The 21,567-nt window shown below is 41.9% G+C and overlaps 1 protein-coding gene across 1 annotated transcript in view; it reads left to right on the top strand.

Moving 5' to 3' along the window:
- Positions 1-17,218: 17,218 nt before the first annotated feature.
- The window catches only part of COL17A1 (collagen type XVII alpha 1 chain), a gene marked incomplete at both ends in the record, with an annotated part of 37,128 nt that continues 32,779 nt past the window's right edge, over positions 17,219-21,567 (top strand). The window contains 4 exons of the mRNA XM_080348165.1: positions 17,219-17,273; positions 18,008-18,052; positions 18,818-18,916; positions 21,294-21,431. Of these exons, the coding sequence (XP_080204291.1) occupies positions 17,219-17,273; positions 18,008-18,052; positions 18,818-18,916; positions 21,294-21,431 (337 nt within the window). The remainder of the gene's footprint in view (positions 17,274-18,007; positions 18,053-18,817; positions 18,917-21,293; positions 21,432-21,567) is intronic.

The raw sequence follows: 21,567 nt of genomic DNA, 5'->3' as shown, positions 1-21,567 counted from the left end.
TAGGAATGAAGTCCCCCATTCAGCACAGTACTTAAATGTGCATGAAGCTTTAAGCATGTGGGTAGTCCCCATGAAGTGTCATGGTAGTTCTCAGTGACCAGAGGTCCAGGAAACTCAGTGTCTGAGGAAAGCTGCAGGGACGGGAAAAGCTTAGTCTGCTGTTAAAATGGCACATATGATAACAGCATTCAAATACATAAAAGGTGGTGGCAAGAAAGGAGAGAAGTTACACTGACAATGGAAGAGAGGAACTGATCCTCAGCTGAAGTAGGAGATACTTGTTTTGGAACTTCAAGACATTTTCTAACAGTAAGCATAGTGAGATAGGGACCAGGTCATCTCAGGAGGCTCTGAAACCTCATGGAAATGTTTAAAAATATTTTAAAAATAAATCTATCAAGAATAGTTAAGGTAGAGCTGCCTTTTGAGACAGAGAACTGGACAAAATGCCTACTTGAAGGCCTTTTCAACTTTATTTTTTACAATCGTGTAATTTTATGTACTTAAAATTACACTTGTACATCAAAATAAATGCATAAAGACTCTCACATGGTTCATCCTTATAGGCTTAGGCAAATTTTTTCTGACAGAAGAAGGAACAGTGAGTCAGTGTTCTTGCTGAACTCCCTGTCAGTACCTCACCTTTACAAAAGAAACTGGGTTCAGTGAACTCAATGTATCAAACTCCAAAAATACTCACACTTGCTAGTGAGAGTTCTTCACTTCAGATCACTGCCTATGCTGTGTTCTATCCATTATTTTTACCTTGCCATAATACGTAACAGAATTATTTTCTTAGTACAGATTTTTAATATTTGGGGGGAGGGGGTAAATATTTTGTTCTTAACTCTTCAATATATGCTAGAAACTAAAAACCTCTTTAGGTATTGTGTTTACAAAGACTTCAGCTGACAACTTGAGTCATGGATGTTTAATTAAAGTAGAATCCAAAGGGCAGTTCCTTTGTAGGCACTAGGTAAGGAAGGCAGCCACCATAACAGGTATCTGGCAACTATGTGATAACAATAAATATAGTCAGAAACATCCATTCCAGCATGAACACCTGATACACATAACGTACAGAGTGAGGATGAGCCCAGGGTGCCCTGATTCCAATAAGAGAAGGCTGTGTGTTATCACAGGTCTCACAAGATGAACTTCTCATGGAAGCAAATTAATGAGAATCTGATGTGCTCTGAAATGAAAAGTTTGAATAACAACCAAGTTTTCAGCCAGTCATCTTGCTGAGAAATCACAAACAACAGACCTGGCTTTTGGGAAAGGTAATAGTTCTGTGCTTTGGAAAAGAAATGAGGTTTTTCAAGCAGAGACATGAAAATAGAAATGGGCAGAGTCAGAAGCTTCAGAGCCAAGTCTGAAAAACTGGCAGAAACAGGAAGCAGAGTCTACTTAAAGAGCTTGGGTTCAAGTTTTGAGGGTTCACTTGCAAATCTCTTACTCGGAGCTATTTAAAAAATAATCTGCTAGTCTGAAGTCAGTGTTCAAACCCTGGTACAAGCAACACACTGAAAATAAAAGCTTCCTTTTTCCCCAGGGTTCTGCCCTACCAGCTAAGCAGCTGGAGCACAGTGCTGTCATGCCACCTTTTATCCTTTTACTTTTGATTTTAAATACCTTTTGGCACTGGAGAAAAGCTGACTTGTAAAATGAGATCCTCTTGCAAGCAACATTATGTGAAGGAGTGATAGAATCACTGATGGCCATTTCTGGGATAGCAAGGAGTAAAAGAGTAACCCTGAGCCTAGGGGCTAGACGATGTAGGGGCTTTCCCAGTAAAGCCAGCTACTCCTCATTGTCTTTCTCTAAAAATTCCATGTTTATATCTCTGTTGCATTGCAACTGAAATTGTAATACTCACCTTTTGCAAAAATGGTGAACTATTCCAGGAGAAAACCCCATTGTGCAAGGCAGTATGACCCCAGCCAGCTTAGGGTCATCTTTTCCTTGGGACCACCAGGAGAAATGTGTGAAAAAAATCTGCAGTTAAAATGAAGACGCATTCCTGTCTAGCTCCATAGAAATATGAGTCCTGCTGAAAATAACAACCTTCCCAGTCGGCTCTGGCATACTGGAGAGCTGGCCCTACAGTTGTCACCTTAACATTGGCATTTTGATCGTAACAATGAGTTGCAGAGCAATTATATGAATTGTGGTGGATGCAGCAGCTTGGGTCAGGGTTCAGACTGTGCCTGAATTAACTGTAAGACCATCATGCATGAAAGATCTGCATGATTTCTATGGAAATTATTATTATTACTGCCTTTACTACTACTGCACCAGTATACATGGGTAGATATTTTGCAGACTGCGTTGTACTTCTCTGTTCTTATGGAGCAGAAATCAATCAAAGGGCCATAGACCTGCACTGGTCTGTTCTCTATGGGTCACAAATCTTCCTCTTGTTTATCCTTCAACAAACAGTTTTTGATTTGAATTAGCATATCACTTGTGGTTTTGTATGGCAAAGGTGTGTCTGGCTAGAAATTTGCTTGCAGAAGCACAATCTCTAATGAAAAGCAAGAAGCTTGGAGACATATGAGGGAATAGGAGCATAAAAATAACCATGAATGGTGATGGCTGGTGCTTTTAACCCACAAAAGAAAGATGCAAACTAAAAGATGTTCTATGCTAAAGAACAGTGAGGGATCATAAAACAGATTAAAAAACACTTGTTAATGAGCTGCCAGCTCTGACTTTTGACTTCTATAATGCTGCTCAAATATTTACTCTCATTCTAACTGTTGGTAAATGGTGTGTCTCTAACTACTCTATAACTCCAGCTACAGTTTGCAGCTTTTACCGTGTCTGTTCACAATTAACTTTGCGTCAAGACAAAAAAGAATATGGGGAATATGTGGGGAATGGCTTATTTTAATCTTTGTACATGATTTTTTTTTCCCAATGGTTTCTGAAGAGAAGTGTTGAGTTGATGTTGTGACTGTATCCTATGGGTCTGGTCCATTGTTCTATCTCTCTGGGAACATTTGTATAGTTAGGAAGACTGTGCCAAGGTGTCAGATTTAGATGTGAAACATGATCGGAATTACTGAAGTGCTGGCATATCAAAATAGAGGGAAGTCCATGAATGCTATAATTAATTTCAGCACAAGATACAGATGAATGGCGCTATGAAAGACAAAAAGAATATTTATAAAAATCCACATATAACAACAGAATTTGAGAAAGACAGACCTTGTAACTTTTGGCCAAGATCTTGAAAAAGAAATCCCAGTGTGAAACAAAGTTGGATCCCAATTTCAGCCTGTCCCAAGTTCCTCATGAGCAGAGCCAAGCTCTGTGTTACCTCCAGGATAATCAGCACAGAGCAGGCAGCACACTGTAGACACTTTACTCTCTCCCAACCTTTCAAATGACCAGGTTGAACAAAGAAAGACCACTATGCTTTCAGCAAGCCTTTTATAAAGGTATCTTTTTGTAAACAACCTGCTCACCTTGAAAGTCAAGATAAAGGTATGTTCTAGACAAAGACACCTATAACTTCCCTGTTGGAAGATCTTTGCAGACTCTGACTCATCGTCAGCTCTGCTGGACAGTGTGACTCCTCTAGTGCCTGTTTTTGATATGTTCTTGTGGAGTAAAGGGTTGCTTATCATGCCCTGCTATCGCATTTGTAGCTCTTGTTCCTTGGGACAAATAAGTTAAAACTCATTGACTTTGGTTGTTCTATAGAGTGCATCTATTATTATTTTTGTTGAAGCATTGAAAGACTGGCATGTAATCATTTAATCTATCCACCTTATTCTATTTCCTAGCAAAGTGGTTGATGAATTTGAAATGGCTTAAGATTGTCATCATACAGATTAAAGACACATAATTAGGCTGAGAAAGATACTGTGCTGGTACAGAAGTCATTTAGAACCTGTGACCAAATCCATCACAGCCCAGTTTGATGTCTCCCACCATGAGCCTCCCATCCCTCTGTTGAGGACAAAAGCATTTGCCTCGCTTTCAGATCTGTAGATCAAAGCTTCTGTGGATGCAGCATTGAAATGAGGATATGAGCTTCTGGATGGTATCACTTCAAAGAACTTTGGTCAGAGTTCTCTTTTTATTCAAGGTGCAATAAAAATGAAGTATTTTTCTTACCCTCTCACATATTCTCCCTGCATCCTTGCTGTCAGCCCTGTGTGCAGTATAGAATCTAGCAGCTTTGGACTTTATAGCCTCTTTGCTTACTGAAAACAGCATTAAAAAAAAAAAAAAAAAAGACTGTTGTATCAGTCTTCTACTCTGGACTATGATTTTTAGTGGTGCTGTAAACTACATACTTCTTATTTCCAAATAATCCAATGCTTCATTTTATCAGTATTTACTGAGCTGAAGAGATTTTGAGGTGGGGGGATGAGTTGGAAAAGGTGTCACAGTAGCCTGCAAAACACATATTCAAATTGATACTGTAACCAGTGTAATAGTTGTCATTTCTGGATAAATGAATATTTCTTCTAGCATGAACAAATGCTTATCAAAACAGGTGTTATGTACAGCGTACCTTCTCAGTATAGATCTGACGGTGCATTTGCTTGCTTCGGGTGAATGTCCTTCCAGCAGAACTCAGTAAAGATGATCTTCTTTTGGAAAAAGTAGTTAGGAAAGCTAAGAATCTTAGCACTTGTGAATTAAAGCTTCAGGTATTAAATCAAGGAGTAGGAACAATTCACTGCAAGTTAAATGAGAAGTTTCATTTTGTAAATAAAGAGTAGTTCAAGACCCAGTTCAAGTGAATAGAACAGGGAAAGGTACAAAATTTTTAAAGTTGAAAACAGCAACAATTTTCATAGCTCCTCCCTGTAAAGAGAATACGAGGAAAATTTGTGAAAGGAGTAGGAAGAGGACAGTTAATATCCCTCTCATGAAGACGATACTTAGCAGTTTTTGAAGAGGGGAAAAGGGAAAAAAGTGATGGAGGCATAATTTTGGTAATGTAGGAGAATGTTCCAAAGAAGGGACAACTAGCTCTCAAAGAATTGTTACTAGCTCTCAATGAGATTAACTTATTCTTCAGTAATTTTTGCAGTGTGAAAGAGAAGGGTCCCCAAGGCAGCCTCCGAACTCAGTGCTGAGAACATGTATGAAGCTTCCAGCTGCCACGTGAGGTGAATTCTGGAGAGCGATTTTACCAAGAGTCTCATGTCCCATCTTGTGCTTGCAGTTCTGCAGGAGATCGGCAGTCTTTTAGCCACGTATATCGGATAATAATATTTTATGCCTCTGGAATGTATCCTCTAATAAAGGAGTGCCATTTAAATTGGGGCTTTGCAAGCCTGCACATGGCAGGGAAGGCTGTGCGCCCCAGGAAAAGCAGGTGCAGCATGACATCAGCCAGGAAGGACCCAAGCCTTTCTTTCTGAGGACCAGTTCAGCAAATAAATAGAAGTAGAAATAGAATTAAAAAGAATTTCACACACCTTCATGCCACAGCAGTTATAGCAAGTGGTATGATGTTGTCTTCAGAACCAAAATAAGATCCAGATTGCACAGTCTAGTGTTGCACTAATGGAAATAAGTCTCGTGATTTACATCTCTTTTGCAATACTCAGATAAGCAAATGTTTGGAAATTGATTTATGGTTGTGAAGCACCCAGGAGAATGAAAAGCTGATGTGAGCTGAAATGCCCATCCCTGAAAATAACACCGATCCTTACTATGATAAATGCCAATCCATGATAAATCCCTGATGATCAGTGGCAATAAACAGAGCTCACAACAGAGCATGTTGCCCTAGAGGCAACGCCTTAGTAGCCCAGCAGAGACTTCTCGGTTGTTTACTTTGGCACTGACACATTAGCACCGCCCTGAAATGCTTGAGAGCCAAATCACAGGAAGTACCTTCCTAGCGAAGAAAAAGAAGGATCTTGTTGACAGGGCCCATCTCTGGAACAGAAATCTTGTAGAGCTTTGTAGTCTTCCATTCGAAGTGACTCAGGAAATTTGCTGAATGGCCTTAGTCTTCATCATGCATGGGCTTGGGAGATAGTCAGAACTTCCCAGGATATACAGAGCACAGCTGTTCTAACATGTCTGTACAAAAACGTGTTTTTTTCCCCTCAGAAACATTGCTACCTAAGCTTGACATTCCCCCAGAAGTCTTATTATTTTAAGGGAAACATTTTCTCAAAGCCCCTTCAACCCAGAACAAACTGATCACAGGATTAGAGATAACGGCATGAAAACCACAGGTTTAAATCACTATACAGGTATTTACATATTCTGAGTGAATGTATTCACCTGTGGCCTGGCCTTTTCTTGCTTCTCCAAAAAAAAAGGTGAGGATGCTCAGTTTTCAGTTTGGCATGGATTTCAAACTAACGAGAGACTCTGACCCCATCAGTATTAATGTAGTGCTAGACAGTATCTGCTGCATCTTGTGTTCTCGGGACAGTTCAGATATGAAGACAGGAACTCAGAGATACGAATTACTACTCTTGAATCTTAGCTGTGTAAACCTGACAGAGCTGAGTGAAAAATCAAGCCTCATGATTGTACATGAAATGTGTTTTTAAAGAATGTTTTTATTTACCTGTTAAAGGAATGGAAATAAGGATATAAAAGTCTTGTGCTTTTACCCCACTGTATAGTAGTGATCCCTGAAAAATGTTACATGGTTATAATGTCCTTACAGGTCTGAAAAGTCAGCTGTCTTATAATTTCTGGATTTAGACTGCACCAGCCTGATTTAGCAGTGACTTTCTTCAAGTTCTGACTCAAAGCAAACTACAGCTTGAAAAAGTTAGCAAGGAGGATTCACAAATGGGATCTATTTAAGCAAACAGTTTTGGAAGAAATGCGTGGTTTTCTTTATGTAATTCTTAGTGGTGGGGATTTTCATTTTTAATTATAAAAATAAAAAAAGCAATGGTGAAAAATGTTCTAAAAAGCTATTAATTATTTTTTAAACCATTTACTTGGGGAAGACCTGTATTCCTCTTACTGCCTTGGAAAAAAATGAGGAGAGGAAGAAAAAGAAATTTTCCACTTCCTGTCATTTTCAATCTCTGTTGGAAACAAAAAGTATTTTATTTTTTGTAAACTTTTCTATGGAAGTGATGTGAAAAAGAAATATGATGGAGAATATTCAGCCAGCTAATTATTTAGCTTCATCATTTATTTCCTCTGTTGTATACAATAGAGAGATTATCCTAGTTCTCATTTGTCTTTTCCTCTTCTCATAAATGCCATATACTCTTGAGGAAAAAACAATCCTTCTTCAAGCTAAGCTAAATCTGCAGGGATGTATTCAATGTCCTTTTGTTTTCTAATTGAAATCTACAACAAAGGCAGTTTTGTTATCAACACACACATGTGCACGGACCCGCCATCCAGGGACTGTGAAAAGCCTATCGTGTAAACATAAAAACTGAAAAGCTCAAAAACTTGATTTGGCTATTTTTTTAATGCTTTTATGTTTCCTAAAGTGGCAGACTGGCATGCCATATAGACGGGGCATAGTAAAGATCTGCATTAATAAAATAGGCTGAGTTTGGATCATCATTTATTTTCTACCTTGAATCCAAAATCACTGGGTACTTTCCATGGGCCAGGAAAGATCCCCAAGAAGGGATCAAACCATACACAGTATTCTTGTTGTGCTGCGTGTTCTATGCTTTTGACATGTTTTCTGTGATCTGATACAATAGTTTTGCAGCCTTTTTCAACTTGCAGACTTCTAAAGATTTTTAAAGGCAGGAGAAAATCCCTCCATTTTAGACTAAAACAATTTGGCAATATGCTTGTTTTACCTACTACAGTTTCCTCAGAAAATCTTAACACAAGTTTGCGTGTAAACAATGTGGATAATGGGGAAATCTGTTATGATAGCAAAGTTGGATCTTGACAATATAAATATGGAGAGAAAGCTTGGGGTGGGATACAGAAGATGTACCACAAACAGTGTAGACTCAGTTGCAGTTCAGCTGTCCATGCAGCAACAACTCTGCTGCTTTCTTCGCTTTCTGCCCCTGCAGCGATCCCCAGTGCTTGGCCAGCTTCCTTGTTCTGTTATGGGCTGTGGGCTTTATGCACAATCTTGTGTTTAATTTCATTCTCTGTGCCCAGGTATTTTCAGGAGATGTTCTTCCACTATGTAAAAACTCACCTGAGTGAGAGCATCAGAGGTACTTCTGTTCCTGAAGTCTTCTCAAAATCCTCTCTGGGCTGTGAAATAATCCTTGATCCAAAAATGACCGTTTGAAACTTAGCAGGGAAGAGGACTTGCAGGGTAGAATTGTACAGACCTAGAGAAGGGGAGAGCAAAAGAAAACTGTTCTCAGAGACCCTTCAGTTACCTCCTGTGCATTTCCCATCCTGCCAGTGAGAAACCCTCTCTCTGTACAGGAGGTGAGTTGCTGCAAGCTGTAGTTGAGCCTGGCAGAGATTTTCTGTCAGGACTTTTTTGCCAATGTGTGTTTTGTATTTTCTGTCAAGATGGCAGACAGAAATCAGGCTTATTTGGCAACACTTGTAATTGAGGAAGGTCTCCAAGATAAGTGTTGTCTCCAGTTTTTGTCCTATATGCACTGTTGCACTGCAATTCCCCATGTTGCTTTCTGTAGTGGTGCTTAAACCTGCAGGCTTTGGGCTGGCAGCAGGTAGAACTGGTTGAATTGTTTGTTTAAAATACTAATTGCTTGGAATTTTGACCATGGGTATGCTGGTGAGCAATTCACAAATTAAATCATGTTTTCTTTCGGGCTGCCACTTCTTTGTAAATGGTTTGCTTTGACTTTTCTCCATTATTTATATTGGCAGCACCACAGCCAGGTCATCTGGCACTGGTTACGTCCCTTTGCTGCCTGGCTGACTGAAGCATTTGACATGCAGGGTTAGCAAATAATGCATTTTCTGGTGCATATTTTTTATCTAAAAGACACTAGTGCTAAAACTGTTTTAAGAGTTCCCAGGTGGGCTTGCAGACAGTCAATGGTTTTCTAAAAACCAGGGGATAGGAAATTATACGATCCTGTGAATCAAAAGTTGCATTCTCCTAAATACAGTACTCAAGGGCTGGTTTGCTTTGTTTCTGACCAGGCAGACTGGGCTGTGGGCTGATGGTGAGTAATTAGCGGCATCAAACAGGAGACTCGGTCCAGCTCAGAGCTCTGCTGCTGTGTGCAGCATGTGCTGCAGGCAACTCTTACCTGGAGGACAAAGTGAAAGGGATTATTCATCATTCCAACACTGGGAAGGAGATTTTTATGGATGAGAGTTACTTAAACTCACACTGATACCTCTCAGAGTGGCAGTGATCAACACCGTCTGCTTCACAGCTGTATTCCCTGGCAGACGCTGTGGTTTGCTGGACAGCTGGGCTTGCTCCCTCATTGCTGTGGGTGAGGGAGGAGTGAGGGCGGAGGAGGAGAGGGAGAAGAAGAGAGGGCAAGGTGACAGCATGTCACCTTTGCAAACATGTCTGTTAACATCCCAGCCTTGATACCATTAGAGGTGAGTCTGACATGGGTGATCGCTGCTGGATCTGCCAGCCAACTCATGCTGTCCAGCCTGACCTGTACCAAGATGCAAAATGTGCTCAAGCATAAATGCAACCAAAAAGCTGCATGAAGGATGGGGGGGCTTTAAGAGGTCACAGGTGTGTTTTGCTTTAATCTAGCTGTCACCAAAACTTACATTATCAGGAGCAGTCCCAGACACACAGGACAATGCACATGAACTGGGCTGCTTGCTAGTAACTGTATTGCAGAGCACCAGATGTCATCAGGGCCCTAGTGTCTGTGCAGGCTTGTCTCTGAGCAGAGACAGACAGCTGTCTGCAGCTGCTGAGAAGTCCCACTCCTCCTGTCTATGGGGTAATAGTAGGAGCAGCAAGCTCAAGTCTTCAGCCACCTCCTCCCGGTCTCTGTCCACCACCAGAACAGCCCAGGCCCTCCTCTCTGGACCAGTACAATTCAGTTTCTCCTGCACTGTTAAGGAACAGTGTTTTATTATGCTCCATATGTAGCTTCATTATAATTATTGCTATTTATTATTTGTGATAAACCCTAGAAGCTGCAGCAAGCCTCCCATTGTGTGAAATGCTACATAAAGCTAGAAGAGAGGAATGGCAGACCTTATCTGCACAGCTTTTATACTAATGAGAACGAAGAGCCAAGACATCTCCTCTTGATCCCTGAAGTCTCCTGGGACCTGGGAGACTGAGTTAGCAATATTTTTTTGCATCCTGACATTACTCACCTCCCGGCACCCCAAAAGCAATGATCAGTTCGCCACAAGGCTTTTATTCATACCCGAGGTTACTCATGGTGAGTTTCTCAAGTGATATGCAAATGGTGGACTCAGGGCATTGAGTCAAGGGAGTGACTCAGGAGGCTCTGGTTGGTTCAATAGCTGCCCAGCTCTATTCTGTAAAACTAAGACACAGAAGGAACTGCAGTTACTAGCCAGATACAGGTGTGTTTTCTTTTCTGTGCAAACCATCCTTGTGTGGGCCTGCACTCTTCCCATCAGCTTCTTGGCTGATTCACTAGCAGTGTAATTTATGTGTCAATTGAGACAGAGTTATCAGGCCAATGTACACCTTATCCTGTGCTCCACAGCTCCCTTTGAAGTTGAAGATAACAAGTTTTCATTGCTTGGCTGTTCCTAAATCACAAACACACCTTAAGCAGCTAGAGGATGGCCATGACAAAACCAGCTGGTTCAGCTTTGGGACTCTTTGGGCTCCCCTTGCAGAGTGAGATGTGATTCAGATGTGCTGTAAAACAGCCTCTCTCCAGGTGCGGTGAATGTGCAGCATAGAGTTCTGCCTCATCTTCTCAACTTTTTCAGTGCCAGCATCAGCTGCTGTAAATTTTTGGAGCATCTTTCACCAGAGACAATGGTGCTGTCTTCAGCTAAAATCATAGATCTCTGTAGCTGCTGGACTGAGTCATCAATTGAAAGCTCGAAGCCTGTGCAGCTTCTTCTTGTGCAGGGAACAGAGAAAGCAGCAAACTGTGCATAATAGTAAAACATTCAGAGGCACACCCAGCAGCAGCGTGACTCCATATCTACAGACTTCACCTTCTACAAGTGAAATTCAGCAGGACAGCTGGGGAAATGGGAGAATGGTGATTGTTATGTCCAAGAGGAGCTCCAGCTGCCTCCCCTGTTCTAACCACCAGTCCACACGCCACCACTGTTACTGCAGAAGTGGCAGCTGGTGACCTGAAGCTGGCTGTGCTGCAGTTCATTGCACTCTGCCAGCTGGACACTTGACTTTCAGTGGCTCTAAGCACCTGAGGCAATCAGTAGAAGGTGAAGCAGATCAGAACCTCTCCATGTCTTTGATGTTGACACTTGCCCATGAGGAACTTGAGTGAACTAATCAGTGTGCTTCATCAGGCAGCATCCTCAACTTCATCTTCACCTAAGTTTCTTAAACACAGAGTCAGTTTCTTGCAAAATGAAATTTATTTCCAATTTCCTTTTAAGCCATCTCCATGTCATACCCCCCCTTTTCTTTCTTTACAGTAAGAAATTGGCAAAATAACTGATGTAGAGATGCTCCATGAACACTTTGTTCTCAAGAAACGTTAAACCAGTATCTTCCTCACTGACAACATTGCAGGGATTAAAATACTGTAATTTTCTTATTTTATCAAATTTGTGATCTCTACCTTTTGTTTATACATATGAAGAAAACTAATAGACAAAAGTAAAGAAGGGACAAAATTCCTCCAGTCCTGAGGACATTTTCTTAAAATGTGAAGTCCCATCTGTTGCTCCAGTGAAGTCTGTGTGCCATTCCCGTGAGTCTCTCTCATACTGGTGAGTCTTAGAGAGCTAGAAAAGCCCAGTGCTGTCTTTTCATGAACAAATACCATTTGCAAGCAGGCAGGGTATGTCTGAAGCACACAGCTGCCCATTGTGCTGGAAGCGAATGTAAAATGCGATGACAAAGGTGCAGTTTTAAAGTGCAGTTGATAATAAGAGGGACAGTAATGTGTCATGCTCAAAGTGCATGAAGTGCAAAAACCTAAAACCACATTTATCCTTTTGGTCAAGTCTTAAGACAAGTGTAGTTTGGCCAGGTCCCAGGCTGAGCTCTACACCTCTTAATTACTTAATTACCACATGTAGCTTTTTTAGACAACTAAATGTCCTTTGATTAGTGTTCAGAGGGCAGAGTCATGGATGCTTCCTCCATGCAGGGATGAAGTTATGCTTCATAAATACCTGTCTGGCTAAAGGTTTGCAGGTGCTGTACGTAACAGATCTCAGATCATGTATCAGAAAGCACTGCGATAACAGTTCACCTTTGTCCGTCTGGGATCTAAATAGTTAATCTACCTGAGCAAATAGGTAGGAGCGTTTTTGCTTTCAATAAAGTTTGATTCCTGGAGGCAGATCTTTTTTTCCAGTGAGTGTCAGATAATTGGAAGGGTAGGGTGAGGCAGGAAACCACGACACGCCTTTGTTGGAACTTGTTTAAGAGCACGGGAATAGAAAAGCAGAAGAAGGGCGAGAATGAAACAGGTTAAATAAAGAAGAGGTGAACATTATTGGATGATCACTCAGATTCCACACACCTTTGGAAGGACATGGTATAAAGTGTAGTTGGCACATTTTGGTAGAAAGGAAACGGTTGAGGAGAAAAAACAAATTTACAGTTCAGTAACCAAAGTACTTCAGGTAAGTGACATTACTAAAGAAAAAAAAGTAGCCTGTATTTTCTCTCTTCCAGATTCCTCGCAGAACAAGGCTGTGTTCTCAGGCATAATAGAGGAAGTTTTAAATTCTTCTGTGGTGAATTCCATGTAAAAATGAGATAGTGTAAGAGCTGGGTCATGTTGGTTTTGTGTTTGTCAGTGAATATAGATCTTTTAAAATGAGTATGAAGTGAAAGGAGAATACCTGCTGAGAGATAAGAAATGTGAAGCCAAGGTCTGGGTACATTTTTAATGGATTTTGTGAAACTGCTGTGCAAATAGATAGTTTAGCTGACTGTTCCCTGTTCTGTAAGGATACCAGCATGGTGAAATGCAGAATAGCTGTTGGCTGTTTTTTAAAACTGAGCAGATCTGAAATGTGCTGAAGGAATAATGATTGTAACTTGAAGCTTCAGATAGGTGCAGGGTGCAATATTAAGGAATTGATCTCTAGTCCTTACAATGCCTGAACTGCTTCTGAGTAGAAGTTTGTGTTGCCATGGACAGCTTTGCTTTGTCTTGGACAAGTGGGTTTATTTATCAGCAGTGACTCATTGATTATGGAGTTGGGGCCACATTTGTGTCCTAGAAGATTAGGAGGCACTGTGAGGTGGTTTTGAAGCTTTGTCACAAAAAGTCAGAAAAATCTGATTTCAGAATCAGTTTGAATCCTTCCTGCCAGCAGGTCTAGCAATTTGAACATAGTGGCATAAGGTAAAAGACCGGTCTTCTTTTCCTGCCTTTGGACTGACTTGTAGAGGGACTTGAGGGAAGTTACTTGTCCTTCTGTGACTAGTTCATCTGTGAAATGGTGACAGCAGCACTTTCCTGTTCTGCAAATGTTCCTTGTGTAAACCCAGATTGTTTGTTTCCCTTTCTGTGCCAGAGGCGAGAAGCTTGTGCAGGTCAGAATGGCCTTGCTTTGGCCTGTTTCTCTTTGGGCAGCACAATTAACTTAATTGTGGCATGGTGAGGACATGTTTTTGAAATGTGTCCTGGCAATGCAGAGTGAAGTCTGGGCAATGCTCCTGCTTGTGCTCTGGGAAATGAGCACATATTGGTGTCAAAGAAGCCATGACAGGTTGTGGCCAGAGCAGGATTTGGTTCCTACAGCTTTGGTTGGGAATCTAACCTGCTTTCCTGGCATTAGCATCATTTCAGTGAGCCTAAAAATGAGCAGATTTGGAAGCATGATTTGTTTGATTAATTTCTGTCTGTGTTGATTTTGGTAGAATAACTGAAAAGGAACAGATTTTAAAGCAGAATGAGAAGGTCAGATTCCTAGACTGTGGGGTAAAAGATAGATAAGGGGCCATTTTTTAACCAGTTCTGTAAGTACCAGTACAGTAGCACCTGAAAGTCTTGATTAAAAGGAAGGGACACCTTAAGAGACATTTGATATGATGGGAGCCATGGCATTTGCTTTTAACATAGTCACTGACATGATTTGGCAGCCTCTACTGAGTCTCAGAGTATTTATGATCAAAAGGTTCCACTTGGATTAAATATTATTAATCTCAGCACCTGCTAGTGCTTCTTTCTCCTAATGGAGTGTCTCACAGCAGGGGCCATATTAATGGAGGGAAGAGAGAACCGAAAGGATGTGCTGTGAGAGTGTAACAGCATTCTGACATGAAAATTGGAAGGACATTGTGGAGGGATAAAAGAATCTGAAATGTGCCTGCTTTCTTTTTCCCATTAAAGTATGGCTTTGCGGCTATTCCCTTCGCCTTTGAAAAATCTCTGTAATAAACTTTATTACCATTGCACACAAGACCTAACTCCTAAAATAATGAGAGGTTTGAATGTCCCATCTCAGACCGGCTTTACATCCTTGCCAGTGTGCTGCACTGCAATCAACTGAACAGGGGTATAGGAGGTACTCAGCAGTGTTGGGCTAATTTGGGAACCACAGCTCTAAGCAAGCCTTGCAAAGCTGGGCGGCTATTACTATCCTGCTTTTCAGTGCTGTGCATAAAGAAGTAATGCATGGTGATGCTAGACCTCTCCTGGTTCCTGTTGCCATTAAGGTCTGCAAGTTCCCTGTTTTTGTGGGTGCCACGAGTGCACTACAACCCCTGAGCTTATATTAAAGGGGCCATGGGGTTGCCCCATCCTGTGCTGCCTGTGCTGTTTGAGAGTGATTCCACTACACAAGTTCCTGCTTGTTGCTCAGAGATGATTGCAGGTGGCTTCTCTGATTCAACAGCGCTATTGCTTTGCCACAGACATAGCCCACAGCTATGCCTTTGTGAATCCAGATAGGAGCTGGTGAGATGAGTGAGTCCTGGCAGATGATGGAAATCCAGCTCACTCAGCCTGCTGGAGCCTGGGCTGGCTTTTGTACTCAGGTGGCAAACACACATGCAACGTAGATCAAAATGCACCAAGGGCTTAGGGCTTGGCTGTGGCATGTGTGGCTCCAAAGATGTGGTTTAAACTCTTCTTATTCTTTTTTGGATTGGTATGAAAGCAAGATATTTCCCTTTCTCAGTGAAAGGCAAAGATGCAGAAGATGCTTTCACTCCGTGCTGCTGTGTAGCCACTTCCAGCATCCATTACCAGCACTGTTTCCCAACAGCAGAAAGGAAGTTGAGTTCTGGGGCTACAAAGCAGTAGGAAAGCAGTTTCCAAATATAAACCTGTGTACCCTGCCAAAAACACTGTCAGAGCCAACAGTGCTGACATCTAGACAACAGCTTCCAGCATCTGTTTTTAGGATAGGAGCTTCAAAGATGCTTCCACTGTTGATGCAATAAAGAAGAGTAGCAGAGATACTGCCTTTCCTTGGAGTGAATGACCAGGGACCCTTCCCTTGCAGGGGACTGTCATCCTGCTGGAGGAGGAGCTCTCCTAATGCATATAGCTCTGGTCTTGTATATGCCTTGGAATCAGTGCCCTGGATAATCCCTTGGAAATCCCCAGCATGAGCAAGCACTGTAAGGAGTGGGTAATACCCTGCCACCAAGGTTGTGTAAAGACTTGGATGTGGCTTGAGGAACCCCATTTTCAGGGCTGTTTAGCCAAGCTCAGTGTCTGAGGTGCTGACAGTGAGGGCTGTGGACACTGTGGGTGTTCTCTGCAATGTTCAGCTGAGTGTGTGATAAGAGGCTAAAGTGGCTTGACTGATAGTATGTCTTTTACACTCAAATTGTTCCTCTCCAGCTCGGGGAATAGCAGGAGCTGCTCAAAGACAGAGCTGAATCTGAACTTTAGATATGTCTGCAGATTCTGTGCTTCATCCTGCCTTGTGTCTTTGTTTATGCTTGGGCAGTACAGATGTAACATTGATGAGGCTACTTGATAGACACTTTGGAGAAGGGTAAATGGATTTATGAGGATCGTACTCAAATGGTATCTGAATTGGAGAGCATAGCCTTGGGTTCTGCCTCAAGCTCTAAAACTCAGAAGGAGTTTTGCCCAAAACGTTTTTTTTAGACTCAGCCTGTTAAGTGTGTAGCTTTTGGTACAGCCGGGCCTTCAGTTTTAAGGAGTTTTCAAATGCAGTGGGGAGTTTTTGCCTATTATCATCTTGTGCACAAATTAAAATCTCTTCTTTGTCATTGTTTGCACCTGCACAAGATGAAATGTTCTTAGAGAAACTAGCAGTGAGCAACTATTTCCTTCTGAAATAAGTGGTTTCCCTTCTAGCTGATGTTTCTGTTCCACAATCACAACATTTCTTTGTGGTATTCCTGCCTTGGCAGACAGTCAGAGATTGTAATTTTAACTAGAGAGGGATCCAACTCATGAAGAAGAGTTACACAGTATTCACAGCAGTGATTCCAATACTGTGTAGACTGACCTGAGCTGGTATTAGATCAGATTCCACAGCCGCAGACAGCACCTCCAAGCCTTCTCTGCTCTGTCTGTAAAGATGAAGCACTTGCAACCTTAAGTTCCTTGCTGCTGAAAATAGGTAGTTTAAAGGTACCTCCAGTGCTTTTCTGCTTCGCTAAACTCAGTGTTAAGGCTTTAGCGTCAGTATACTCTGAGAATGCACAGCATTCTGTCCAAAGTGCAACAGTGCATTGCACTGTCCAAAGTGCAACAGTATCTCTGCTTATTTTTTTCTGACACTACTGCCATGGTGCAGGGAGCTTAATCCTGCAACTGCCTGCATTTCTAATCTTCTGCTGTTGAGTTCTGCCCAGAACAGATGTGTGGGAGTGGTGTTTGGATCCTGTGGATGTGGTGAAGCCTTTATAGGGGTGCAGCTGGAGACCATAGCGTAGTGCCACAAGGTCTGGATATAAATCCAGGTCTGAACTTCTCTAGCACTGAGCAGATTTTCTTCAGTTACCTCTATCTCTGCTGCATTGTGCAGCATTCAGTTTTGTAGGCAAGTGGTGTTGGTCTATTAGTAATGCTCACATGGCTCTGGAAAGGCATTGTAAACTCCCTGGCACAGGTGTTTTCCAGGCAGTCTAATCTCAAGCTGAAGGGAGAAAAGTGGGGAGCTGTTGTTATCTCCTGCTTACTATTCACAGAGTTCTGAGTGCAATCTCTCTGCTTTCTCTGCAGGTGGCAATGGTATGGATTCTCTAACAAAGAAAACGAGGCAAGAAGGATCAGAAGTTACTGAAAGACGTAAGGAGAACATTTTTTGTTTTTATGTCACACACCAAACATCCCAGAAGCGGATGCCCAGTTTTGTAAGGGATTGAATGCTGATTAGAGGTCCTGAACTAAATCCTGCACCTGTCCCTTGTCTCTGTTGAAGTCAGAAAAACAAAATGAATGAACCAAGATCAGACATTTTAGAGACATGTAGCATGACCTGATTGTTTAACGACAGATGATTGCCGTGTGGTAACACTTGTAGCCAGTAGTGCACACATTTGTATTCTTCTCCTTCATCTGATATCAATGTCCTGTATGGCTTAGAAAATGTTTTTTATGTGTCTTTCTTGGCCATGTGTAAAACAGAGGGTAAGTTTCCTGCTAGCATTACAGGAGTTAACTATTAGGAAGCTAGTAAGGGATCTGGCCATGGGCTTTGCTGTTACAACGATGGCTGTGGTTTAGAAGTGCCTGAAAGTAATAATACTTCCATGTTTTACAGAGCTTTTGTACAGAAAAAAAGTCTTTCATTACAGTGATGTTCTTCATTGCTGTAGAGTTAGAAAGGCCTGCAAACTAATACACAGCATTGTGTGCTAATGTGACTGCAGCCCCCAGGCAGTATAGTCTTAAGGGACTTTTCTTTAAATGAGTCAATGATCTTTGAATGAGTCATGTTTTTCCATGGAAATTAAGTAGAACATTGATCTTATTTGGCTATATTAACATGTCATTACTTCTGCACCCTTTTCTTTCCTCAGTTATTACAGAGACTGTGACTACAAGACTGACATCCTTACCACCCAGTAAGTAATTGTTGGTCTTTACATTACTTCTGCCAGTGTTCTGTGCCCCTCCATGCTATTTGACTGCATTATTTTCAGAAATGCCTCTCCCAAAATACTTGTTAGTGGAGGTAAGGAGCGGTATGTGGGGAACCGTCTGGGTGTTGTGAGAAACAAAGCTGCACAATCAACTAAGACTGATAGACCAGACTGTCCAAGGGCTAATGTCCAGATATATGGTCTCCAGTGCTGACTGTGTCTTTGGGACAAGGGTCAAAAGGGATGAGTCTGTAACCACTGGTGGGGCTGCAGCATATTCCTCTGTCATCTTACCCAGTTGACAACAGGAAGTAAATCTTTTTTGGTAATAGCAGATGTCATGGGTGATTTCTACCTCTGTACAACAGGTAGGAAAGAATCTTCCATGCTCTTTACGCCACCATGGTCATGATTAGTTTGCTGCAGCTGGGGTGGAAAGGAATCACACCATCTCATTTATGATGAGTGTTAACAGGAGAATCCTTCAGTCCATTTATGGATCAGAACTTGACTACAGACCTGCTGGGTCTGCAGTGTGGATGCTTATTTGCTCTGCCAAGACACTTGTCTGCAGTTCTGATATCTCACCAGACATGAAGGTTTACTTGTAGCTGAGTGTGAGGACAGCTTTGGTTACCTCCTGCCTGGACTTGCAGTGTCCTTACTCTTCTCATATTTTACCCTTCTCGTCTTTAACCCTTCTTGTCTTTTACCCCAGATGTCTCATTTTGTGCTCATCTCTTCCAGAAGGAGGGAGCAGCAGTGGGCTTAAAACTTCATCCCACACTGGAGGGAGTGGAGTGGAAAAAAGATCTTACACCCATGGGAGCAGCTATGCGACCTCAAGTAAGGAATGAAGACATTGCACAGTGACAAAACAGAGAGTAAAGGCAGAATAAATGGTCTGGGGAGAGATTCAGGGCGGGGAAGTAGGATGAGGCAGAGGTGAGGAAAACAGGGTTTATGAAAGTAGAAAGGGCAAATAATCAAAGCAAAGGTATTCCTTCCCTAAAGTTGGATGTGAGGATGGGTGAGTAAATGGCAGAATTCCCATTCTCCACAGGCAAAATTTGATTTCAGGAGAACAACAACAAAAAATGCCATTCCCACTGTTGTTAATTCATTCAGAAGACAGATTTCCCATCTTTCATAGAATCACAGAATACTAGGAATTGGAAGGGACCTCAAAAGATCATCTAGTCCAATCCCCCTGCCGGAGCAGGAACACTTAGATGTTTCTATACAGGAAGGTGTCCAGGCGGGTTTTGAATGTCTCCAGAGTAGGAGACTTCACAACCCCCTTGGGCAGCCTGTTCCGGTGCTCTGTTACCCTTACTGAGAAGAAGTTTTTTCTCAAATTTAAGTGGAACCTCTTGTGTTCCAGTTTGAACCCATTACCCCTTGTCCTATCATTGGCTGTCACCAAGAAGAGCCTGGCTCCATCCTTGTGACACTCACCCTTTATATATTTGTAAACATTAATGAGGTCACCCCTCAGTCTCCTCTTCTCCAAGCTAAAGAGACCCAGCTCCCTCAGCCTTTCCTCCTAAGGGAGATGCTCCACTCCCTTAATCATCTTTGTTGCCCTTTGTTGATTTCCAAATCACAATCTTTCTGATTGTTTTACTTCAAAAGTCAATTTTGATTAATCTTGATGAGGATAGAATATTATTAAAGAATTTCCTAGAAAATATTTTCTTGTGTGTGGGTGTCCATAGCTTTAGCACTTTGAAGAACCTGCCGGATTTTCTGGATGTGCTAAATCAGTGTGTGCTGTCTACTCCACAACAAAGGGCTCTTCTCTCAGTGCATTCTTTGTCCAGTTGTTAGATGTCATAGCAAAGGTTTCTGAAGAATAAGCTTCCTAGCCAGGTTTGTGGCATGCCCCTCTCTGTCCCCAGCAGGACAGACTTTATCCCTGTAGAAAATACTCTCCGTGCTCCAAAAGAACTGACAAACGAAAGGGAATAAAGTGCCATTTGGAAGCTCAACAGGAGAATTGGCCTTACACAGTAGGTCTAACAGACACTTCCATATCAATTAAAGGCCAGAGTGTCGAATCACTTTGCCTCAGGGCAGATGTGAAGTAACTGCAGTGAAATGTCAGTCTGAGTGTCTGAACTGGCACCAGTCTGAGAACTGAACCCAGCCCTGAAAACTCAGACAGCTCCGCAGGATTGCCATCTTCCTTCTTATTTCTTTTCAGTGCGTGGAGGTAGAGAAAATAATCTGAACTTTAGAGATAATGAGTTCTTGAAGTTTCACAGAGCATTTTCTAATCTCTGTTTTCCCACTTGGCTTACAGAATGCCTCCAACAGAGGCCTACTTGTCATAGTGATTCTTTCTACTGAATTAAGTGGAAAAGTTTCAGCACAAAACAGGTCCTTGTAGAGGAGAAAGTTGTCAAGAAAACATTGATATCACAAGGGCACATTCTTTTTGCAGGGATGGGTAAACAATATCCAGTCTGATCCTACTGATCAGTGTGGATACATTGCACTTTATCACAGGGCTCCCTTTTTGCTGCACTCTGACCATACTCCAGCATTAGATTTCATACAAGAGTATGAACATGCTAGTTGTGGCTGTTCACTTCTTTTTCCACAACACAGATGTGAATTAGAAGGGAAAATCTTTCCTCTATCTAAATACAGCAGCCCTTAATAACCTTCAGGCTGTCTCAGGCCTGACAGGCACATCTATCACTTCTCCGGGAAATGGACTGACTGAGGCATGACTAAGTGGGAGTGTGGATGGCTGCTTTGGTAGGGAAGTGGACTCACCTCTGCTTTCCCTTGTCTCATGAACTGAATCCTTCAGCACTTTGAGTTTGGCTTAATAGTCTCCCAGTTTTTGTGGCCTGTGTCATATAACACTTGAGTTTATAGGTGGATCTGTATCCAGACCTAAATGCAGCACCATCCAAAGCTGGATTTATTGCTGCTCAGAGGAGATGGCTCATTCATCCCCCTAGGCCAAAACCTGCTGTCATATGTATCATTGACAACATTTGTTTTGAAACCACGAAGATAACCAGTACTCTTCTCTGCAGTGAATGCTGAGGACAGTCAGAGTTAGACCCAAATAAAACTATTTCCCTTCTCTAATTGTAAGGTACCAGTGCAAATTTGTCCAGCTCAGAAGATGAAGCACCTAGGCTATCCAGAGTGTACATCCATGGTATATCCTCAGTTTGCTGAGCATGTTTTGTTTTACATATAGGTGGAAGTGGTAGGTTGAATTCGTCATCATCATCTTCTGGCTACAGACAAACCCAGTCTCCCAGCTCTACTCTTACCAAATCACCTGGCTCAACATTTGAAAGAAAAACCTACATCAGCCGCCATGCAACATATGAAGGTATCACAGGACATGCTATTGAAAAGAGGCAGTGTGTAGTGCACTCTGAGGTCACAGTAATGCAGGATTGTCCCAAACAGCACAAGAATTCCATTGTGGTTTTGTTAGGAAATAAGCCACCAGGGACATATTTTAA

The sequence above is a fragment of the Nesoenas mayeri genome, assembly GCF_963082525.1.
Source record: "Nesoenas mayeri genome assembly, chromosome: 7".
NCBI classification, from domain to species: domain Eukaryota; kingdom Metazoa; phylum Chordata; class Aves; order Columbiformes; family Columbidae; genus Nesoenas; species Nesoenas mayeri.
Note: the sequence above shows the minus strand (reverse complement) of the source record. Positions and strands in the feature narration are given on the sequence as shown.